At 57.1% G+C, this 17,798-nt stretch overlaps 2 protein-coding genes across 6 annotated transcripts in view; one reads left to right on the top strand and one right to left on the bottom strand.

Moving 5' to 3' along the window:
* PAK6 (p21 protein (Cdc42/Rac)-activated kinase 6) overlaps positions 1–13,482 on the top strand; it is a 61,770-nt gene extending 48,288 nt beyond the window's left edge. For 3 of the 5 annotated variants that reach the window (XM_011932637.1, XM_011932636.1, XM_011932635.1), the window contains 8 exons: positions 1,073–1,281; positions 2,111–2,764; positions 8,233–8,730; positions 8,873–9,006; positions 9,364–9,490; positions 9,569–9,694; positions 10,164–10,298; positions 11,913–13,482. In XM_011932637.1, coding sequence (XP_011788027.1) covers positions 1,078–1,281; positions 2,111–2,764; positions 8,233–8,730; positions 8,873–9,006; positions 9,364–9,490; positions 9,569–9,694; positions 10,164–10,298; positions 11,913–12,080 — 2,046 coding nt within the window. In that variant the 5' untranslated portion in view covers positions 1,073–1,077 and the 3' untranslated portion in view covers positions 12,081–13,482. Of the gene's footprint in view, positions 1–122; positions 239–1,072; positions 1,282–2,110; positions 2,765–8,232; positions 8,731–8,872; positions 9,007–9,363; positions 9,491–9,568; positions 9,695–10,163; positions 10,299–11,912 lie in introns of all 5 variants that reach the window. The other 2 variants (XM_011932634.1, XM_011932638.1) reach the window with 2 other exon arrangements.
* A 3,862-nt stretch (positions 13,483–17,344) lies between these two features.
* Positions 17,345–17,798, bottom strand: part of ANKRD63 (ankyrin repeat domain 63) — a 1,168-nt gene continuing 714 nt past the window's right edge. Inside the window, exon 2 of the mRNA XM_011932717.1 lies at positions 17,345–17,791. Coding sequence (XP_011788107.1) covers positions 17,345–17,791 — 447 coding nt within the window. The remainder of the gene's footprint in view (positions 17,792–17,798) is intronic.

Below are 17,798 nucleotides of genomic sequence, written 5' to 3'. Positions count from 1 at the left end.
CGGCTAGTATTTTGTATTTTTTTTTTTTAGTAGAGACGGGGTTTCACCATGTTAGCCAGGATGGTCTCGATCTTCTGACCTCGTGATTGGCCGTCTCGGCCTCCCAAAGTGCTAGGATGAAGACAGGTTTTCACCATGTTGGCCAGGCTGGTCTCAAACTCCTGACCTCAGGTGATCCACCCACCTTGGCCTCCCAAAGTGCTGGGATTACAGGCACGAGCCACCATGCCCGGCCCAGGTGATGTTTTACATAGAGCTCCAACATCAGAGAGAAGAGTGTCAAGGGGAGGTGGTGCTCTCTGCCTTCTCTGGAAGCTTGACCCCTAAGTTAGCTGCTCCTCACCCGCCCCGGGCTCTCCTCTTGGCTCAAGGCCTTTCTGCAATTGAGGTAAAGCACCTGGTAATCGTGAAGGCCCTTTGGGGGCTCCCTGATGCATAATAGGCCCAGCCCAGGCGGCATGTCTGTGATCAGCTGGTTGGTTTTTTATTAACGTATCATATTAACAGGTTCGGCCATCCGGGGACAAAGCTGAATTGTAATAAAAAAACAAAAAGCCAACAAAAAAATAACTTTAATATACTGTTGGATTCAATGTGATCGTTTTGTTTAAGATTTTCATAGTTATGTTCCTAAATGATATTGAGTCAAATTTTCCTTTCTTGTACTCTCCTTATCTGGTTTTAAGAATCAAGGTCATACTCGTTTCATAAAACAAGCTTGCTAACTTTCCTCCCTCTTTCCCCCTTTTTAAAATTTGTTGACAGTGGAATGATACTTGTAATGGGCTTTGGATTTTATAGAAACACACGCCCCGAGTCTGCCTGCTCCGCAGGGGACTTGGCACAGACAAGAAGACACCTCTTTTCCTTGTTTATAGTCTGCATTGGCTTATTTATGGCGCTTTTGTTGTTTCTGGGACTGTTCTGCTGGGAGCCAGCCATTTCCCTGAGGAAGTTGAGATGAAGGTGGAGGGAAGCCCTAGGCTTCTAGGGGAGCTTTGCCTGGTGCCCCAGGCCCTGCTGCAGGCACCTCTCTTTCCTGCAGGAGCTCAACCTGACTCTACCTTTACAGGCACCATGTTCCGCAAGAAAAAGAAGAAACGCCCTGAGATCTCAGCCCCACAGAACTTCCAGCACCGTGTCCACACCTCCTTCGACCCCAAAGAAGGCAAGTTTGTGGGCCTTCCCCCACAATGGCAGAACATCCTGGACACACTGCGGCGCCCCAAGCCCGTGGTGGACCCTTCGCGAATCACACGGGTGCAGCTCCAGCCCATGAAGGTAAGAGGGGCAGGCAGGGATGAGGTTCAGCCTCTCCCAGTACACAGACAACCACGCCCGGCTGAACTTCAGACAGGCCCCTGGAGGAACCACCTACTTCACAGCTATCAGTTAACCAGCCGTTTTAACTCCCTGCCTGTCAGCCTGCCATTCTCTCCCTGGGTAAGCCAGGGTGAAGGAGCCCGGGGAGACCCTCTCTGCAGGGTGGTGGGGTTGCCAGCCTCAGCACATGAAAATGTAAGATGCTCAATTGCATTTATATTTCAGATGACAACGAATAGTCTTTTAGGACATGTCCCATTCAATATTTGGACCTGCAGCCCCATAGGGACTGAGGGCTCTCCCAGACCAGGAGAATTTTAGTTGTGAGGGTCACGACTAGTAGACCCAAGAGCCTGGTAGAAGTTGGGATCAGGGGCCCTATCAGGGTTTGGAGGCCACGACGCCAGTGTGTGTGGAGGAGCCTCCTGGCCTGGTCTCTTTTCCTCAGTGGGCTGGGCACATCTCTCCCAGCCACCCGTGGAGCTAGAGAATGGAGCCCCGCCCCCTGAGCCTCAGCTCCCTGGCCCAGCCGACCACACCCCTGGGCAAGCTGGATGCAGCCCCGTGGCACTCACCATCTGCTCTGCTGATGCTGGGTCTTCTCCCCGCATCCCTGCATCGGGCACAGGTGGGACCCATAGTGGCCCTGAAAAATTAATGGAAGCAGGGAAGGTCTTTAGGCAGTCCTCCCCAAGGCCCCCAAGGACATTCTCTGACCCTGATCTCCCGGCTGCCCCTCCCTGCCACAGTCAGGCGGCTCCCACATACTTCTCTCTTCCCCCTACAGACAGTGGTGCGGGGCAGCGCGGTGCCTGTGGATGGCTACATCTCGGGGCTGCTCAACGACATCCAGAAGTTGTCGGTCATCAGCTCCAACACCCTGCGTGGCCGCAGCCCCACCAGCCGGCGGCGGGCACAGTCCCTGGGGCTGCTGGGGGATGAGCACTGGGCCACCGACCCAGACATGTACCTCCAGAGTCCCCAGTCTGAGCGCACCGACCCCCACGGCCTCTACCTCAGCTGCAACGGGGGCACACCAGCAGGCCACAAGCAGATGCCATGGCCCGAGCCACAGAGCCCACGGGTCCTGCCCAATGGGCTGGCTGCAAAGGCACAGTCCCTGGGCCCCGCCGAATTTCAGGGTGCCTCACAGCGCTGTCTGCAGCTGGGTGCTTGCCTGCAGAGCTCCCCACCAGGAGCCTCACCCCCCACAGCCACTGGTAGGCGTGGAATGAAGGCTACCAAGCATGGCTCTGAGGAGGCCCGGCCACAGTCCTGCCTGGTGGGCTCAGCCACGGGCAGGCCAGGTGGGGAAGGCAGCCCTAGCCCTAAGACCCAGGAGAGCAGCCTGAAGCGGAGGCTATTCCGAAGCATGTTCCTGTCCACTGCCGCCACGGCCCCTCCAAGCAGCAGCAAGCCAGGCCCTCCACCACAGAGCAAGGTAAGTCAGGAGCCTGGTCTGCAGCTGTCCACTGGGGAGTGGGTGTAGGGACACAGGCCCTGCCTGGCCTTCCCCTTGGAGGACTTGCAAAGAGGCTCCCTGGACTGCTTCCGCCTAAGGCGGCAGAAATGTGCCCGGTAACCTCTCCTCTAAGGAGGGTGGCTTGCCGCCTCCTTCCCTCCCTTCCTTTCCTTCTTTTCTCTGTGGCAGTTGTGTTGTTTCCCATTTCTGTCATTATTTGTTCCCGTGTGTGGCCATAGGAAAAGCTGGATTTGCCTTGTCCGGGGGCAGCAGGAGGCCGACTTGTGGCATGTGTGACTGCTTCAGATGCGCATTTTTCTTGTGAGAAAGGAAAAGGTGAAGGGAGCCCCCGTGGTGACATTTCTTGGCAGGCAGAGTGGAGCACCTTGTCACTTCTTGCAGGCTCTCCAGCATCCTGTCCATAGTGACAGTAACTTCCTTCCCCATTTGGCAAAGAGGAGACTGACAGAGAGAGGGTGAGACATCCCAGGCATGATGGAGAATGAGTCAGAGAAGGAAGGTGGGGAATACTCTGGGGCTGCCTGTCTGGCCCGGGCCCTCTTGGCTCATGACTCTTGCGCATGAAGGCTTTACAAGCACAGCAGTCACTTGTTCTTTAGCTCCTTCCTGGGAGGGTGGAAGGCAGGCCAAAGAAACGACTGCTGACAGTGGCATGGGTCATAGAGCCTCCCCTCCCTCCTGGGAGGGCTTTAAGACAAGCCTGGGTCCTCCCCTGTCATCGGTGGGGCGAGTGTGGCCTGCACAGGGCATCAGTTTGGGGATGGCCTGGCCTACAACCTTCCTCGGTCACTGCCTGCCGGCTGAGGTACTCAGAGAAAGTTCTTGGCTTTGTGCACTCCAGTCCCCTACTAGGCTAAAGGACAGTGGGTTGGGGTCCCCATGGGGTGTGGCTTGATGTACCTGTGAGAAGAACATGAGAATCTGTGAGCTGCAGGGTGTCGGGAAGGCTGTGCCCCTGGGGAGACTCGGCCAGAAAACTAAGGTAAGATCAGGACAGTGCACCCTGCTGGGAAGGTGAGAATCGCAGCCTGACCTCCCTCTGTCTCTCAGGAGTCCTGCTGGGAGGCCTCAGGGATTTGGAGAAAGGGGTTGTCAACACTGGGCTGGGCACTCATTTGCATATTTCTGGGCTCCTACCAGCTCCCCACAGCACGGGGGAGGCCTGTCCATCCCTGCACAGCGCACTGAGTACTCACCGTGGGCCGCTGCTGCGGGGTGTGCTGGAATGCCCCCCATGCTGGTGGGAGCAGGTGGTAGTTACAGCGCACTGAGTACTCACCGTGGGCCGCTGCTGCGGGTGTGCTGGAATGCCCCCCATGCTTGTGGGAGCAGGTGGTAGTTATCTTGAGCTCGACAAATCCAGGGCAGTGGTTTCCTTCTGGGCAACTCAGACACACCTTTTGAGAGTGCTGCTCTGGAGCCAGACCTCTCAATGGCAAGGCTGAGACCCCCTGAGCTGCTCTGGGCCAGGGCTTCTCAGTGTCCGCACTGCTGACGCTCAGGTCAGGCCATCCTTTGTGGTGGGCTCTCCTTGCACTGTAGCAGCCTCCCTGGCCTCTACTCACTAGAAGCTGGTGGTACCCCCGGTTGGAATAACCAAAAATGCCTCCAGATATTGCCAAATGTCACTTGAGCACCCCCATTAAGAACCACTGCCTTAAGCAAATTCAATAACACAGATGGGGAGCATCAGCCTTCCTCCTCCTCCTCCTCCACCACCTACCCCAGGAGCCCCCAGATCAAGCCAGCAGCCCTTGGCACTGGAGCTGACTGTGGACACTCGCAGCAGCTTCCGGAACGGCAGTTAGGCCACAGAGGCCATGCAGTGTGCCAGGCATGGCTGCAGGATGGTCTGAGTATAGACTCCGGGGCTCCTGTACCTAGCCCCAGGCAGGGAGACTTGGAGTCTCTCTAGCAAAAGAGAACAGGAAGACAGGGCTTGGGGGCACAGAGGCCAAAGAGGCAAGACAGTTTGTTAGGGGCTTGCAGGGTTTAGACATGTTCCACTTAGAGTCAGAAGGGCAAACATTGGTTAAGCACCCACTGTGTACTCCGATATATGTCAAGGACACATGGCACTAGTGGGATTGCAGCAGGGGAGTCGCAGCCACGGGCGTCCTTGGGTTCCAGTGCCTACAGGACAACCAGACAAGCCACAGGGTTATGAGGATTACATGAGATAGAGCATTGAAGGCACTTGTCAAAGTGCTAAGCCCTCAATAAATGGCTTTACTAGTAGTATTTGAGATGGCATCTCCCTCTGTTGCCCAGGCTGGAGTGCAGTGGCGCAATCTTGGCTCACTGCAACCCCCACCTCCTGGGTTCAAGTGATCCCCCCACCTCAGCCTCCCAAGTAGCTGGTGTTACAGGCGTGCTCCACCATACCCAGCTAATTTTTATATTTTTAGTAGAGATGGGGTTTCACCATGTTGGCCAGGCTGGTCTCGAACTCCTGACCTCAAGTGATCCATCTGCCTTGGCCTCCCAAAGTGCTGGGATTACAGGCACCTGAACCACCATGCCAGGCCGGCTTTATTATTTTTAAAAATATTATGCCATGGCCTCTCCCCTTTAGGATACTTACAGTACAGCCCCCTAAGCCCGCAGCTGGAGAACCATGGCTCAGGGCGGGAAATGAGGCATTGATGTAAATGTATGCATGACTCTTCTAGTGGCTTTCTTCCCAAGAGGTCTGTCACCTGAGTAACTTCAGAATTAATCCAGAGCCCATAACAATTAATTAATTCCACTGTCGTGTCCCCCTTTCCCTTTCTTGTGTGGCTTCACAAGTTTCATCTGATCCTTGCTTGTGATTACATTGATAAAAGCTCCCTCCCTGTGGAACAGGCAGTGAAGCCAATGAAAGGACACTGGGGACCCGACCTTGCCAGGCTGAAGACGGAGCCAGCTCCTGGGACTCCCCAGCCTGTGTTGCAGACTCTGCTGGTGCTGGGCTACCCCTCCCCCAGTCTCCAGACGCAGGCTCCGCCCTGAGCCCAGCCAGCACCTGCACCTGCAGCTGCGGCAGCACAGGGACCTGGCCTGTGGAGACAGGGAAGGAACCCCCACCTCGGCCTGTCCACGTGGCTCTCGCTCCCACGCCCACACATCCTCAGAGTAGAGCTGGCCCATGCAGAAGCCCTGGAGGCCAGGAGGGGAATGATCTCATTTTAGAGCCTTTCTTAGGAGCTTCAGCACGAGAGGTCATCAGAGCCACCTCAAGAGGAGCTTTAGGTGGTCCCCAAGCTTCTGCCCCAGCCCACACAGATGCGTGCCTGGAGGGCATGTCTTCTGAGTTAAGTCCACACTCAGGCCAGCAGGCAGCCTCCTTAGCACCCCGAGCCTTTCTACAGGTTGACTGTGTGATGCAGTGAGCCCTGCCCCACTTCCCTCCCTGTCCCTGCCTGGTGACATCTCATGGAACCTCTGTTCCCAGGACCTGGCATCATAGCCTCAGTCATGGCCATGCTCCGTCCACCCCCCTCATAGCCCTCCCAGAGGCTCCCTGAGGCCATAAGATCATACTGCCCACTCATGCAGAGCTTCTCAAAGAATGTTCCATGAGCCTCCTAGGACGCAGGGACATTGTTCAAGTGCAGAGTCTCTGTTCTAGGGCCCCACTGAATCAGGCTGTGAGGCGGGAGGTCCGCAGTTTATCTAGCTCCCCCGCTCACTGCCCATGTCCCTGCATCGTAGCGGAGACTGGGGCTCAGAGAAGATGACTCGCCTAAGGCTCACTGCAGGGCAGAGCAGCCCAGGGCCGGGCCCCAGGTCCTGACAGCCCAGTCCAGGGGTCCCACTGCTCCACTACACAGTGGATGGTGACAGTGTCACAGTGGATGGTGGCAGTCAGGTGCTGGCGACGACATGGGAGAATGTTTACTGTCCAAATGCACTCATGAAGGATGGAGTGAGTCCAGGCAGTCCTGGGAGAATTTCTAGTTTCTTTCCTGTGAAGGTCAAGCACACACCCAGGTGGGCAGGCAGGTGTGGGGGTGGCAGAAGTCTGCCCCAGCATGGCTGTCGGCCAGTAGGAGTACCTGTTCCACCCTAAGCAGGCCAGGGACTTGACTGGAGAGTGGAAGCCCTGAAGCCGTAGGGAGTCGGGGAAGGAAGGGAGTGAGGGTTGCTAAAGACATTGAAAAGACTCTGGTGGGGCCCAAGGCCCAGATTTGGGGTTTGGGGTCCCTGAGCAAGCATCCCAGCTCAAACTTACTGCTTGAGATTTCCTGCAAGTTGTTTCAGCTCTGGGATCAGGACCAGGACTCACTGGGCACCTAAGACAATGGCTTACATGATGGGTTTGCAGAAGTTCCTAAAAGGTTTTCTCTGCAGCCCCTGAAGCATCCCTCTCCAGGTGCCCTTTAAAAACACATAATCCCTGGGAGGGGTCATGGTGCATATCACCGCTCTTTGGGGAGAACCCAAAGATGGGCGGGTGCCTTTCCTGCCAGAGAGAGCAGAGGGGCTTGGGCTCAGAAAAGCAAGAAGCCTCACAGGCTTCCAGGGCTGGGCCTGAGCAGGGCTCCCCGGGCGCCCAGGCTGCCCCTCTGCTCCACCATCCCTCCCTCCCCGCCAGAGCCCGTGAGGACAGGCCCCATACCTTCTTCTCCCTCCCAGGGGCTCCTTAGCCAGGAGTTTCATGCCTAGGAGAAAGTGGAAGGATTCCTTTATGGGGTCTTTAAGACATCTCCTTATCCCTGGCCTCAAGGCTTGGGTTTGGCTGGACCTACCCTCCTAACTCCAGATCTCTCTGGCACCAGATTCCCAGCCCAGGGGAGACACCTGAGGAACCCCCAGATGGTGACATACCTCTGTGGGCCTCTGTCAGGGACATAACCTCCCAGCACAGATTCACAGACTACCTGCTGCAGGCACAAGCAGGGCTATCGGGCCCCAGGTGTGGCTCCCCTGCCTTGGTTCGGGGAGTGGAGACACAGCTGCCCACTGCTCCCCACCCCACTGCCTGGGCCTCTTCTGCCCCCATGGGTTCTGGAGTGGAGGAGCCTTGGGAATGAAGAATGCCTCTGACCCAGATTCTTCAAGCAGCCTCTTAGCACAGAGGAAGATTCTGCCTTACAGCAGCCTCCCTGAGGTCTAGCTACCAATCGCCAAGGAAGAAATACCCAGCACAGGACCCGGTGGGGAGTTGGCCTTCTCTGTCTTCCCAGGTGCAGCAGGGCGAGTGTAAGCAGCTGTCTTGGGCCTGCCCAGCGTGGCGCCCTGCGGGGGGCTGCTCACACAGGACTGTGGCTGGGCTTTAGCTCCGTCTGAAAATCTTTGCTCAGAGCACCTCCCTAGTTTGATCTGACACCCTGCCTGACCCTGCCAGAGTCCAGAGGTCACGGCGGCCAGTCCCTGCCTCTGGGAAGGTTATTCCAAATGCTGCCACAGCCATGCCCCTTCCTGTTGCTTTGTCCCTGCAGCCCAACTCCTCTTTCCGACCGCCACAGAAAGACAACCCTCCAAGCCTGGTGGCCAAGGCCCAGTCCTTGCCCTCGGACCAGCCGGTGGGGACCTTCAGTCCTCTGACCACTTCGGATACCAGCAGCCCCCAGAAGTCCCTCCGCACAGCCCCGGCCGCAGGCCCGCTTCCAGGCCGGTCTTCCCCAGCAGGTTCCCCCCGCACCTGGCACGCCCAGATCAGCACCAGCAACCTGTACCTGCCCCAGGACCCCACGGTTGCCAAGGGCGCTCTGGCTGGTGAGGACACAGGTGTTGTGACACATGAGCAGTTCAAGGCTGCACTCAGGATGGTGGTGGACCAGGGTGACCCCCGGCTGTTGCTGGACAGCTACGTGAAGATTGGCGAGGGCTCCACCGGCATCGTCTGTTTGGCCCGGGAGAAGCACTCGGGCCGCCAGGTGGCCGTCAAGATGATGGACCTCAGGAAGCAGCAGCGCAGGGAGCTGCTCTTCAACGAGGTGGGAGGACAGGGCGGGACGGGCGGGGGCGTCGGGGATGGGCAGTGAACAGCCAGCCAGGCTGGACATCTGTGAGCAGGGGCAGTGGGTGGCCATGCTTCTGGGCACCGTGCCTGGCACTCAGGCCCCCACCTGCTCCCAGGTGGTGATCATGCGGGACTACCAGCACTTCAACGTGGTGGAGATGTACAAGAGCTACCTAGTGGGCGAGGAGCTGTGGGTGCTCATGGAGTTCCTGCAGGGAGGAGCCCTCACAGACATCGTCTCCCAAGTCAGGTGGGCAGCTGGGAGGGCTGGATCCTCAGTGCGGGCTGCCCTCACCATGGCCCTGCCAGGGCAATGTGTTGTTCTGCCTGTGGCCCAGAAGACTTGGGATGCCTGTTGGATCATCCTGGGCTCCCCAGCCTGCTGGGGTAACTGACATCCAGGGGTCTTGGGACTGGAGAAGAGAAGGGTGGCTTCTACCCAAGGCTCAGGCCCGTTTTCACCAGGGCTATGGCCTGAATGTGCTGCCAAACAGATTGCCTGGGAGCCATGGGGCCTAGCACCAGGGACTCGTACTCTGCTCAGCCACCCCACAACCTGCCAGAGCTAACGCTCTCTTCCGTCGGGCGGCCCCACCTTCCTATCCAGGCTGAATGAAGAGCAGATCGCCACTGTGTGTGAGGCTGTGCTGCAGGCCCTGGCTTACCTGCATGCCCAGGGTGTCATCCACCGGGACATCAAGAGTGACTCCATCCTGCTGACCCTGGATGGCAGGGTAGGTTCCATACTGTCCCCGGCATAGCCACGCTCCCACTTCCTCCTGGTCCACCACTCACTCCCCTTTCAACCCTAGGTGAAGCTCTCGGACTTCGGATTCTGTGCTCAGATCAGCAAAGACGTCCCTAAGAGGAAGTCCCTGGTGGGAACCCCCTACTGGATGGCTCCTGAAGTGATCTCCAGGTCTTTGTATGCCACTGAGGTAACCGTTCCCTCCACCCGCCAGACCTCCCAAAAGCAACTTGGAAACTGGCAGCCCTTCTGCTGTGGTCCCTCCAGTGACCTCACCAAAAGCAGCCCTGGTTTTCAGAGTCCCACCTAGTCAACACTCTTCCCCCTTTCCATGGGGCTGCTCTCGCCCATGACCTTGCTGCCAGGAACAAGTCCTGCAAGTGCTTTCCTCAGCTCAAGGGCAGAATGGGGTATGGCCAGGCCTCCCATGGATGCGGGCCTTTCTCTGAGTGACTGACCGCTGTGTCCCTATAGGCAGTGGTCACTCATGCAGGCAGTAACTGGCCACAGGGCAGGTGGCCGGGGGAGGAAGGAGACAGACTCACCAAGGAGAGCTGGGGTCCGCTGTCCCCCCTCCACCACTGCCGCCACCAGAGCACGGCTACCAACGGGCCAGGCCAGGCTCTGGCCATGGGGTCAGGGACATTTTCCTCCTGCAGGTGGATATCTGGTCTCTGGGCATCATGGTGATTGAGATGGTGGATGGGGAGCCACCCTACTTCAGTGACTCCCCGGTGCAAGCCATGAAGAGGCTCCGGGACAGCCCCCCGCCCAAGCTGAAAAACTCTCACAAGGTCAGTTGGCACACAAGGGTGCGACCTCGCAGACCCCATTCCTCCTGAGGCAAGAGGACCAGAGCCTAGGCTCCCAGCATCTCCCTCCCACAGAAGCTACACGGTCTGGGCTCCTGGAAAAGGCTCCTCTTTTTCCACACAAAACCTGCACCTGGGTGTGGAGCCGCATCTATGCACAAGTTCGCATGTGCGCTCCAACAAGTCGCCTCCAACGGCTGTGGAGGGTTGCTACTCGGCAGGCACTGGTCGGAAGCCCAGGGGGGACCATGAGCAGGGAGAGCCAGGACACTAGCAATCCCTGCTGTCCCGGAAGGAATCCGGAGAAGCTTCACTGAGCACAAACCTTTCTACCCCAAGTGTCGGGAGATCCATACCATGATTCGATGTCCCTGTCCATCACGGTGAGTCGGCTCATGCTTCATTATTGCACACCCCGACACAGCTGAGCCACAGCATTCCCCTTAAAGCCAGTATCTGTGCATGGACATGTATACATGTAACCCTTCTTGCCAAATCCGCCCCAACCCCGCAGGCCTGACTGTGGACGCCCCCTGCTGGCAGGTCAGCACGAGGCTGCTAAGTGGCATCGCCATCTGGTGGCCAAAGCTAGAAATGTCTCAGGGGGCTGAAGCCTCTCCTCTAAATAGCAAAAAAAGAGTTCTGTGGCCCCAACACAAAGCTGGATGAGAGGAACCAACAGGAAACATCTTCCAGGACAACTGCCCCTTGGAGCCTGCACTGCTAACTCCAAAATTAGCATATAAAGATCTCTAGTTGGCTAATTGCTCAGAGGATGTAGCCTTCTGCCCAAGACTCAGCCTCATCCCAAGATACTGGCTCAAAATGAACCGAGATAAGCCCTTGCCTTAGACTCTAAGGCCTAGAGCAACAAAGAAATCTTCCTTTTCAGGTCTCACTTTATTTTCCGTTTTTCGGAGTCCTTCCTCATCCTTGACCTGTTTGTTTTTGTTTTTGTTTTTTGTTTTTGTTTTTGAGACGGAGTCTCAGTTGCTCAGGCTGGAATGCAGTGGTGCAGTCTCGGCTCACTGCAACCTCTGCCTCCTGGGTTCAAGCAATTCTCCTGCTTCAGCCTCCTGAGTAGCTGGGAATACAGGCACGTGCCACCACGCCCGGCTAATTTTTGCATTTTTAGTAGAGACGGGGTTTTGCCATGTTGGTCAGGCTGGTCTACAAACTCCTGACCTTGTGATCTGCCCAACTTGGCCTCCCAAAGTGCTGGGATTACAGGCAATGAGCCACTGCACCCAACGACCTGTTTTTAAAATCTTCTCGAAAGCCCTATGTGGCAGACAGGGCAAGCATACTTTATCACTAGCCCATTTTACAGATGAGAAAACTGAGGCCTAGAGAAAACTGTGACTTGCCTGAGATCAGGATAGAGCCAGGCCTGGATCACTGATGCCAATTCTCTGCCCCTTCCACAGAGCTATAGCATCTGAATGCTGAGAGCCTTGCGGGGTGGGGAGGGGCAAGAGGACAGGAAGTTAAAAAACCAGCGAATTCAAGACTTTCGAACAATGACAGGGCCAGGTAATCAGGTCACCCCAAAGTGACTGCAAATTGTGGCTTAATCTCACTGCCCTGTCTCTACAGGTCTCCCCAGTGCTGCGAGACTTCCTGGAGCGGATGCTGGTACGGGACCCCCAAGAGAGAGCCACAGCCCAGGAGCTCCTAGACCACCCCTTCCTGCTGCAGACAGGGCTACCCGAGTGCCTGGTGCCCCTGATCCAGCTCTACCGCAAGCAGACCTCCACCTGCTAAGCCCACCCTGAGTACAACCTGCCACCTGTGCCCACAGGCAGGGCACAAGGGGCAGCCAGCCTGCCGGCAGGGCTTGCCTGCCTCCTCCTCTCAGTATTCTCTCCAAAGATTGAAATGTGAAGCCCCAGCCCCACCCTCTGCCCCTCAGCCCACTGGGCCAGGCCGGACCTGCCCCCTCAGTGTCTCTCCCTCCTGAGTCCCCAGATGGAGACCCCTTCTACAGGATGACCCCTTGATATTTGCACAGGGATATTTCTAAGAAACGCAGAGACCAGCGTTCCTGGCGTCTGCAGCCGACACAGTAGAAAAGGCTACTGTGGTTTTTTAAAAGTAGTTGTCCACTAGCGTCCTAGGCCACTGCAGAGGGCAGACTGCTGGTCTCCACAGATACTTGCTGTTCTCAGCTCCAGCTTCAAACCTCGGGTCTCGAGAGGGCCACGGGCCACGGGGTGGTTTTTACGACCTGAATCCCGCTTCCTCCCTCACGTCTGATGTCCTGAAGGTGCAGTCCCAGCTGTACGGCCCCTCCCCGCCCAGAACTGTGAATGGCCTGCTCCAGGCCATGGCTGTGGGCAGGGAGTGCGGGGGCAATTTCTGAGTGAAAAAGAATGGGGTCGGTGGTGAAGGTGCTCTCACTTTACAGAATGGAGAGAACATCGCGTGTGTGTGTGTGTGTGTGTGTGTGTGTGTGTGTGTGTAAGGGGAGGAAAGCCACCTTGACAGCCCAGGTCCCTTCAGGTCACCCACAGCCAGCTTCAGGAAGGCTGCCCCATCCTCTCTCCCACTAAGTTCTGGCCTAAAGGGACCTGCTTTCTTGGCCTGGCTTCCACCTCTCCAGTCCTGTGTCTGCCTGGCCAGTGGAGAGGTCCATGCTAAGTCTAACACATCCTGGGGGCTCGGGAGGCTTCTGAGCTTCTCCTGTACTGTGCAGTGTGAGGGCCAGAGACAGGAATGTGAGGAATGGTAACTGTGTTACCTTTCAAGTTTATCCCAATAACCAGGCCATCAGGGACCCATTGTTCTCTTCAGAACCCTATCTGGGAGAGAAGGCGAACCACCTCCGGGTTTCCATCACGCCAAGGTCACAGGCACCCATTTGTGCAAACCATCTGCCCCGGCTGCCTCCACAGACAGCTGTCTCCTTGTCCTCCTCGGCCCCGCCCCACTTCAGGGCTGCTGTGAGATGGAATTCCAGGAAAGAACTTCAGGTGTCTGGACCCTTTCTATCTAGATAATATTTTTTAGATTCTTCTGCTCCCTAGTGACCTACCTGGGGGCAAAGAAATTGCAAGGACTTTTTTTTAAGGGTCAGAGTTTTCAAAACAAAAACATCTTCCCTAGAAATTTTTGTGAATTGTTTGCACTTGTGCCTGTTTTAAATTAAATTGAGTGTTCAAAGCCATTGGGCTTCCTGTGTCTCTGGGAGCGGAGACCGGCCGTCTTGGAGGGGGGGCCGCCTGTGGTGGGTGAATCTCGTGGAGCCTCCCCTCCTCCCCACGTGAGCTCTCCAGCAGCCAGGCCACAGAACACCCAACTTCCCTGGTGACCTGTGGGCCCGAAAGGAAGGCAGAGAGGAAGGGAAACAGGAAGTGAACGGCCCTTGGGAATGAAGGCGATGAAAAACAGACGGGGCTAGTTTCCCAGGGGAGAAGAGCCCACAAGGGAAGCCAGGGCCCTGCGCTGCGTTTGCTAAGGGTGGCCACAGTGGCTGACGACCACCCTACGTGTCGGCTTCTCCCATCCTCTGTGGCTCCTCACCCCCACCCCGGACCTCCAGCCGTCCACAGGAAGTGGTCTGAAACTGCTTCCAGTGGGAGAGCAGTCCCTGTCTCACTCCTCAGTACTGAGGGAGATGGTGTGGAGTTCAGAAAGAACGGAGCAGAGCCTGGAAACCAGGGAGCCTGGGCTCTCGTCCTGGGGGTGGGGAGGTGGATACAATTATCTTGCGATTTCAAGCTCCCACAGGGATTCCCGCACTTCCTTCCTGAGATCTCCCACTGCCCAGGGTTCAGGAGCAAGAAACCACACAGCCTTTCTTTCACTTCCCAGTGCATTCACACCGACAGGTGCCCTGGTGCTGCGGCCAGGCCCGGCTCCGCCACCCAGCTCAGCAGAAGCAGCACCTGTGACTTACCTTCAGGAGCCAGCACAGTGGGACGGGCAGGGCAGAGGCTCACTAAGGCAGGGGCCTCCATAGGAGGCAAGGGCTCAGTCCATCTCTCCAAAGGAAGCCGAGGGTCAGGAGTGCTTGATAAGGCAAAGAGAGGCCAGTTCTCGCAACGGAATAATACTGGATTTATTAACTATCCTTTGAGTTCTAACAGTCCTTCCACCACACAGTATCACTCTGAAAGGGTGTGCGTATGTCCCACAGCTCACACACAGACCGCTTCTGATCTTAGGGTACCGAGCGCCAGCATCCTGGGTGACTCTTCACAATGACAAAAGCAACAAGAATTGGAAAAGCAAAAGATTTAGAAAAGTCTCTTCTGAAGGTAGAGATTGCTAGAGAGGACCCAGCCTCAACGCCCTGGGGCTGACAAAGGGAGTTCAGGGGAGAAAAATGTGGAAGTCCTGCACGGAGCCGGGCCTGGGAAGGAGTCTGTACGGACAGCAAGGCAGTCAGACACACGATGCAGTTGTTTAGGAACGTCACTTTCTACCACCAAGCTCTCGGCAGCTCCACAGAGAAGAGCCCTCATGGTTGTTTATCCAGTCAAGAGGGCCCAAGGTGACATTCAACCAGAAAGCCGCATATCAGAGATACTGGAAAGATTACAGCACCTCTGATACAATGTGGAACCCAGACTTTATGCTGTTGAGCCAAAATACTTGCATTCCTACACCACTAAAAACGTCATTAAAATGCAACACAGTTGAAAAGGGAGTACAGGAGCAAGCAAAGGTCAGAAAGCAGCAGTTTGCACTCGGGGTGTCCAGTGGTCCCCACCCCACCCCAGACCCTCTCCCTCAGGCTTTTCAGGCTCTCGGTATTGTGCACCCACCACCCAGACAGGGAGGCTGAGGAGAGGCATGTTTTGGGAGAAGAGGGGAGGGAGAGGGCAGAATACCTCAGAAACCAAAGCAAATATCAGAAAAAAACTGCATAATCGGCAGGTCCCAAGGGAACGGTTGGCAGCTCCGACTTTTCGGAAGAGAGCAGTAGCTCTCAGGACACGCAGCCTTAACTTGGAAGATTTAACTTGGGGTCCTTAGTGAAGGGTCTGGGCTCCTGCTACTTTCAATGCGAGTGTTTTGTTCATTGTTCCCTCGCTTCACTGCTGTGAAGTGACTTCAAGTATCCGGATTTAATATTCTACAAGAGGAAGAGGATTCCACGATAAATGCACATGGAGGAAGAAGTACATAGGTGTGATCCCAAAGAAAACCAGGTGTCTGAGCTCCGAGCCGGGGCCCAGCGGGGAGGGCCCAATGCTGCCACCAGGGGGCACCAGAGATCACGTCCAGTGCGCCGGCCTGCGTGGCCTAGCGGATGGGGACAGCGGGGTGCAGGGACTGGGTAGATGTCCTGACACCTGCACGAGGCCCACTCCTGGCCCCCCACCCCTCACCGCCAGGCCCAGCAGTATCTCGGCACAGTCATTCTCGCTCTGGGCAGTTCCCCGGGAGTTACTGGCGAGAAACCTTCCGTACTGCAAAGGCAAACAGATCGACGTCTTGCAAAGACCCCACTGCAGGCAGGTGAAAGGCTTCAAGTTCCACCCTCAGGGTTCACAAAAGAGCCCCACCTGCCGCCTCCCCGCGGGCCCGGCGCACTGACACACGTGCTAGCACTTCAGCTGGGTCCTAGCGCACGCGCCCCGCCGGACCCCCGCCCCCAACCCCGCCGCCTCGCTAGGCTAGCACGGGGCAGAGGGGTGGGGGCGAGCAGGCAGGGGACAATGTCAGGAAAGGGCCTCTGATTCACTCATCTGCCCAGTAATAAACCTGGGCCGGCCTGCTTCCCACGCGGTGGGACCAAGGCAGGAGTCAGGGGTCTCTACCTACAGCATCGATCATCCGCCCTGCCCTCCATTAACGGCCCAGCGAGAAGCAGGAGCCGTTTAACAGGCCCCTTCCAGCTCTCGCCAGAGTTTGATGTAATTTAAACCTGGGCCTGCGGCTCGTGTGGGCTCCCGACTCCCGCGCGCCGCCGTTTCACGTCGCAAACACTTCAGTCAATTACCCCCCTCGCGGAGCTTCTATTTAAAGAGATATTGTCAGGCTCTTAAGCCTCGGAATCAGACCCGCTGCTTTCTGCTTCATATATAAAGGCTTAAAACACGAGTTCTTTGAGGACTGGAAGAAATACAATTAAGCACAGCCTTCGCAACCGTTCCACCCCGCGGGGCACCCACGTGCGGGACGGGGGAGCTGGGAGGCGGGGAAGCGCTCAGTCCTTTCCCTTTCAGGCCTCTGTGAGCCAGCGGAAAGAGGGCTTGGGCCTCCAGGGGTGAGGTGTTGAACCTCCATGATGGAATTCAAATGCATCCGAGCTGAAGGGCGGGCTGGCTCAGGAGCCCGGATTTGGCCTGGGTAGGGGTTGTGTGGAGCAGTGACCCCACATTATCAATGAAGCTGAATCCTGGGGCAGAGACAGAGGGAGCTGGAGTTACCCAGGAGCTGATTCAAGGGACAATTGGTGTTCAACACTAGGGACTCCCCCACTCCCAAAATATGCTTTCATTGTCTTGAGGCAGGAGTTTCTCCCCTAGAAAAACATAAGAGCAAGACCCCTTCCTCCTCAACCCGCCAGTCCAGAAAGGCTCTAGGGCCCCCTCGGTCCTTTCCTTCTCCCACACTTGGAGGGAAAGGAGACTTTGGTAGTTTGTGGGATTATTCTCAGCATCAGCAGGCAGAGAGTGGGGAGGCTGGGTCTTTATTCTCCAAGGTGGACCCTTCTATTTGCCTGGCTGCCCGGGTGTTAGGAAACCCAGCGAGGGGAGGGGAGCCGGAGAGGAGCGACAGGTGGCTAGGCAGACCCAGGACTGAACCTGAGGGCTGGGGAGGGGGAATCCACCTTCCTGGCTGTAGCCTACGGAACCAGTCAATCGACACCTCTAGACCTAGGCCGGGAATACCGAGGAACACAAAAAAGATGGAGGTCCCTTAGGGCTGGTGGAGGTCTCGCCTTGGCACGGAGGCAGGTTCCAAAATGGGCTGCGGGGGGCGGCTGCCGAAAAGGTGAGGAACCCATAAGGAAGAAATACCAGTGGAGTAGAAACGGGAGGGTGGGGGAAGCAGGCCTCGGGCCTTGGCGCCGTTTACCGCTGAGCACGCAGCACCACAGCCTCGGTGCCCGCCTGCAAAGGGTTCGGCCCAGGCACCGAGACAGGCAGAGCGTTGGCCTCTAACTCCGGGCCACTCTCGGGCCCTGGCGCTTCCCCAACCAGGCTGGGGATATCTGGGGCTGTGGAGCGTCGGCGCAAACCCAGGCGGCCGGAGCCGGGGCCGCCCTCCGGATGGGGGCTGAGGCCAATGGGGACTTGCACTAAGGTTGGGGGCGCTCCCTCCAGCACCTCCTGTGAGCGCCACCGCCCAGTCCCCGAAGACTGGGGCGAGTTTGGTAGGGCCATCAGGGCCCCAGCCCGCAGGCGGGCCGCCTCCTCCTCGGTCACCGCACCCAGCGCCAGGCTCATGCTCCGGCCCAGCTCGGGCCGTTCGCTGCCCTGCGCCCGGTGCCGGCCCGAATTCTTGCCCGCTGAGCCAACCTCGCCG

This window comes from Colobus angolensis, unplaced genomic scaffold (assembly GCF_000951035.1).
Source record: "Colobus angolensis palliatus isolate OR3802 unplaced genomic scaffold, Cang.pa_1.0 Scaffold97, whole genome shotgun sequence".
NCBI lineage: Eukaryota > Metazoa > Chordata > Mammalia > Primates > Cercopithecidae > Colobus > Colobus angolensis.
Note: the sequence above shows the minus strand (reverse complement) of the source record. Positions and strands in the feature narration are given on the sequence as shown.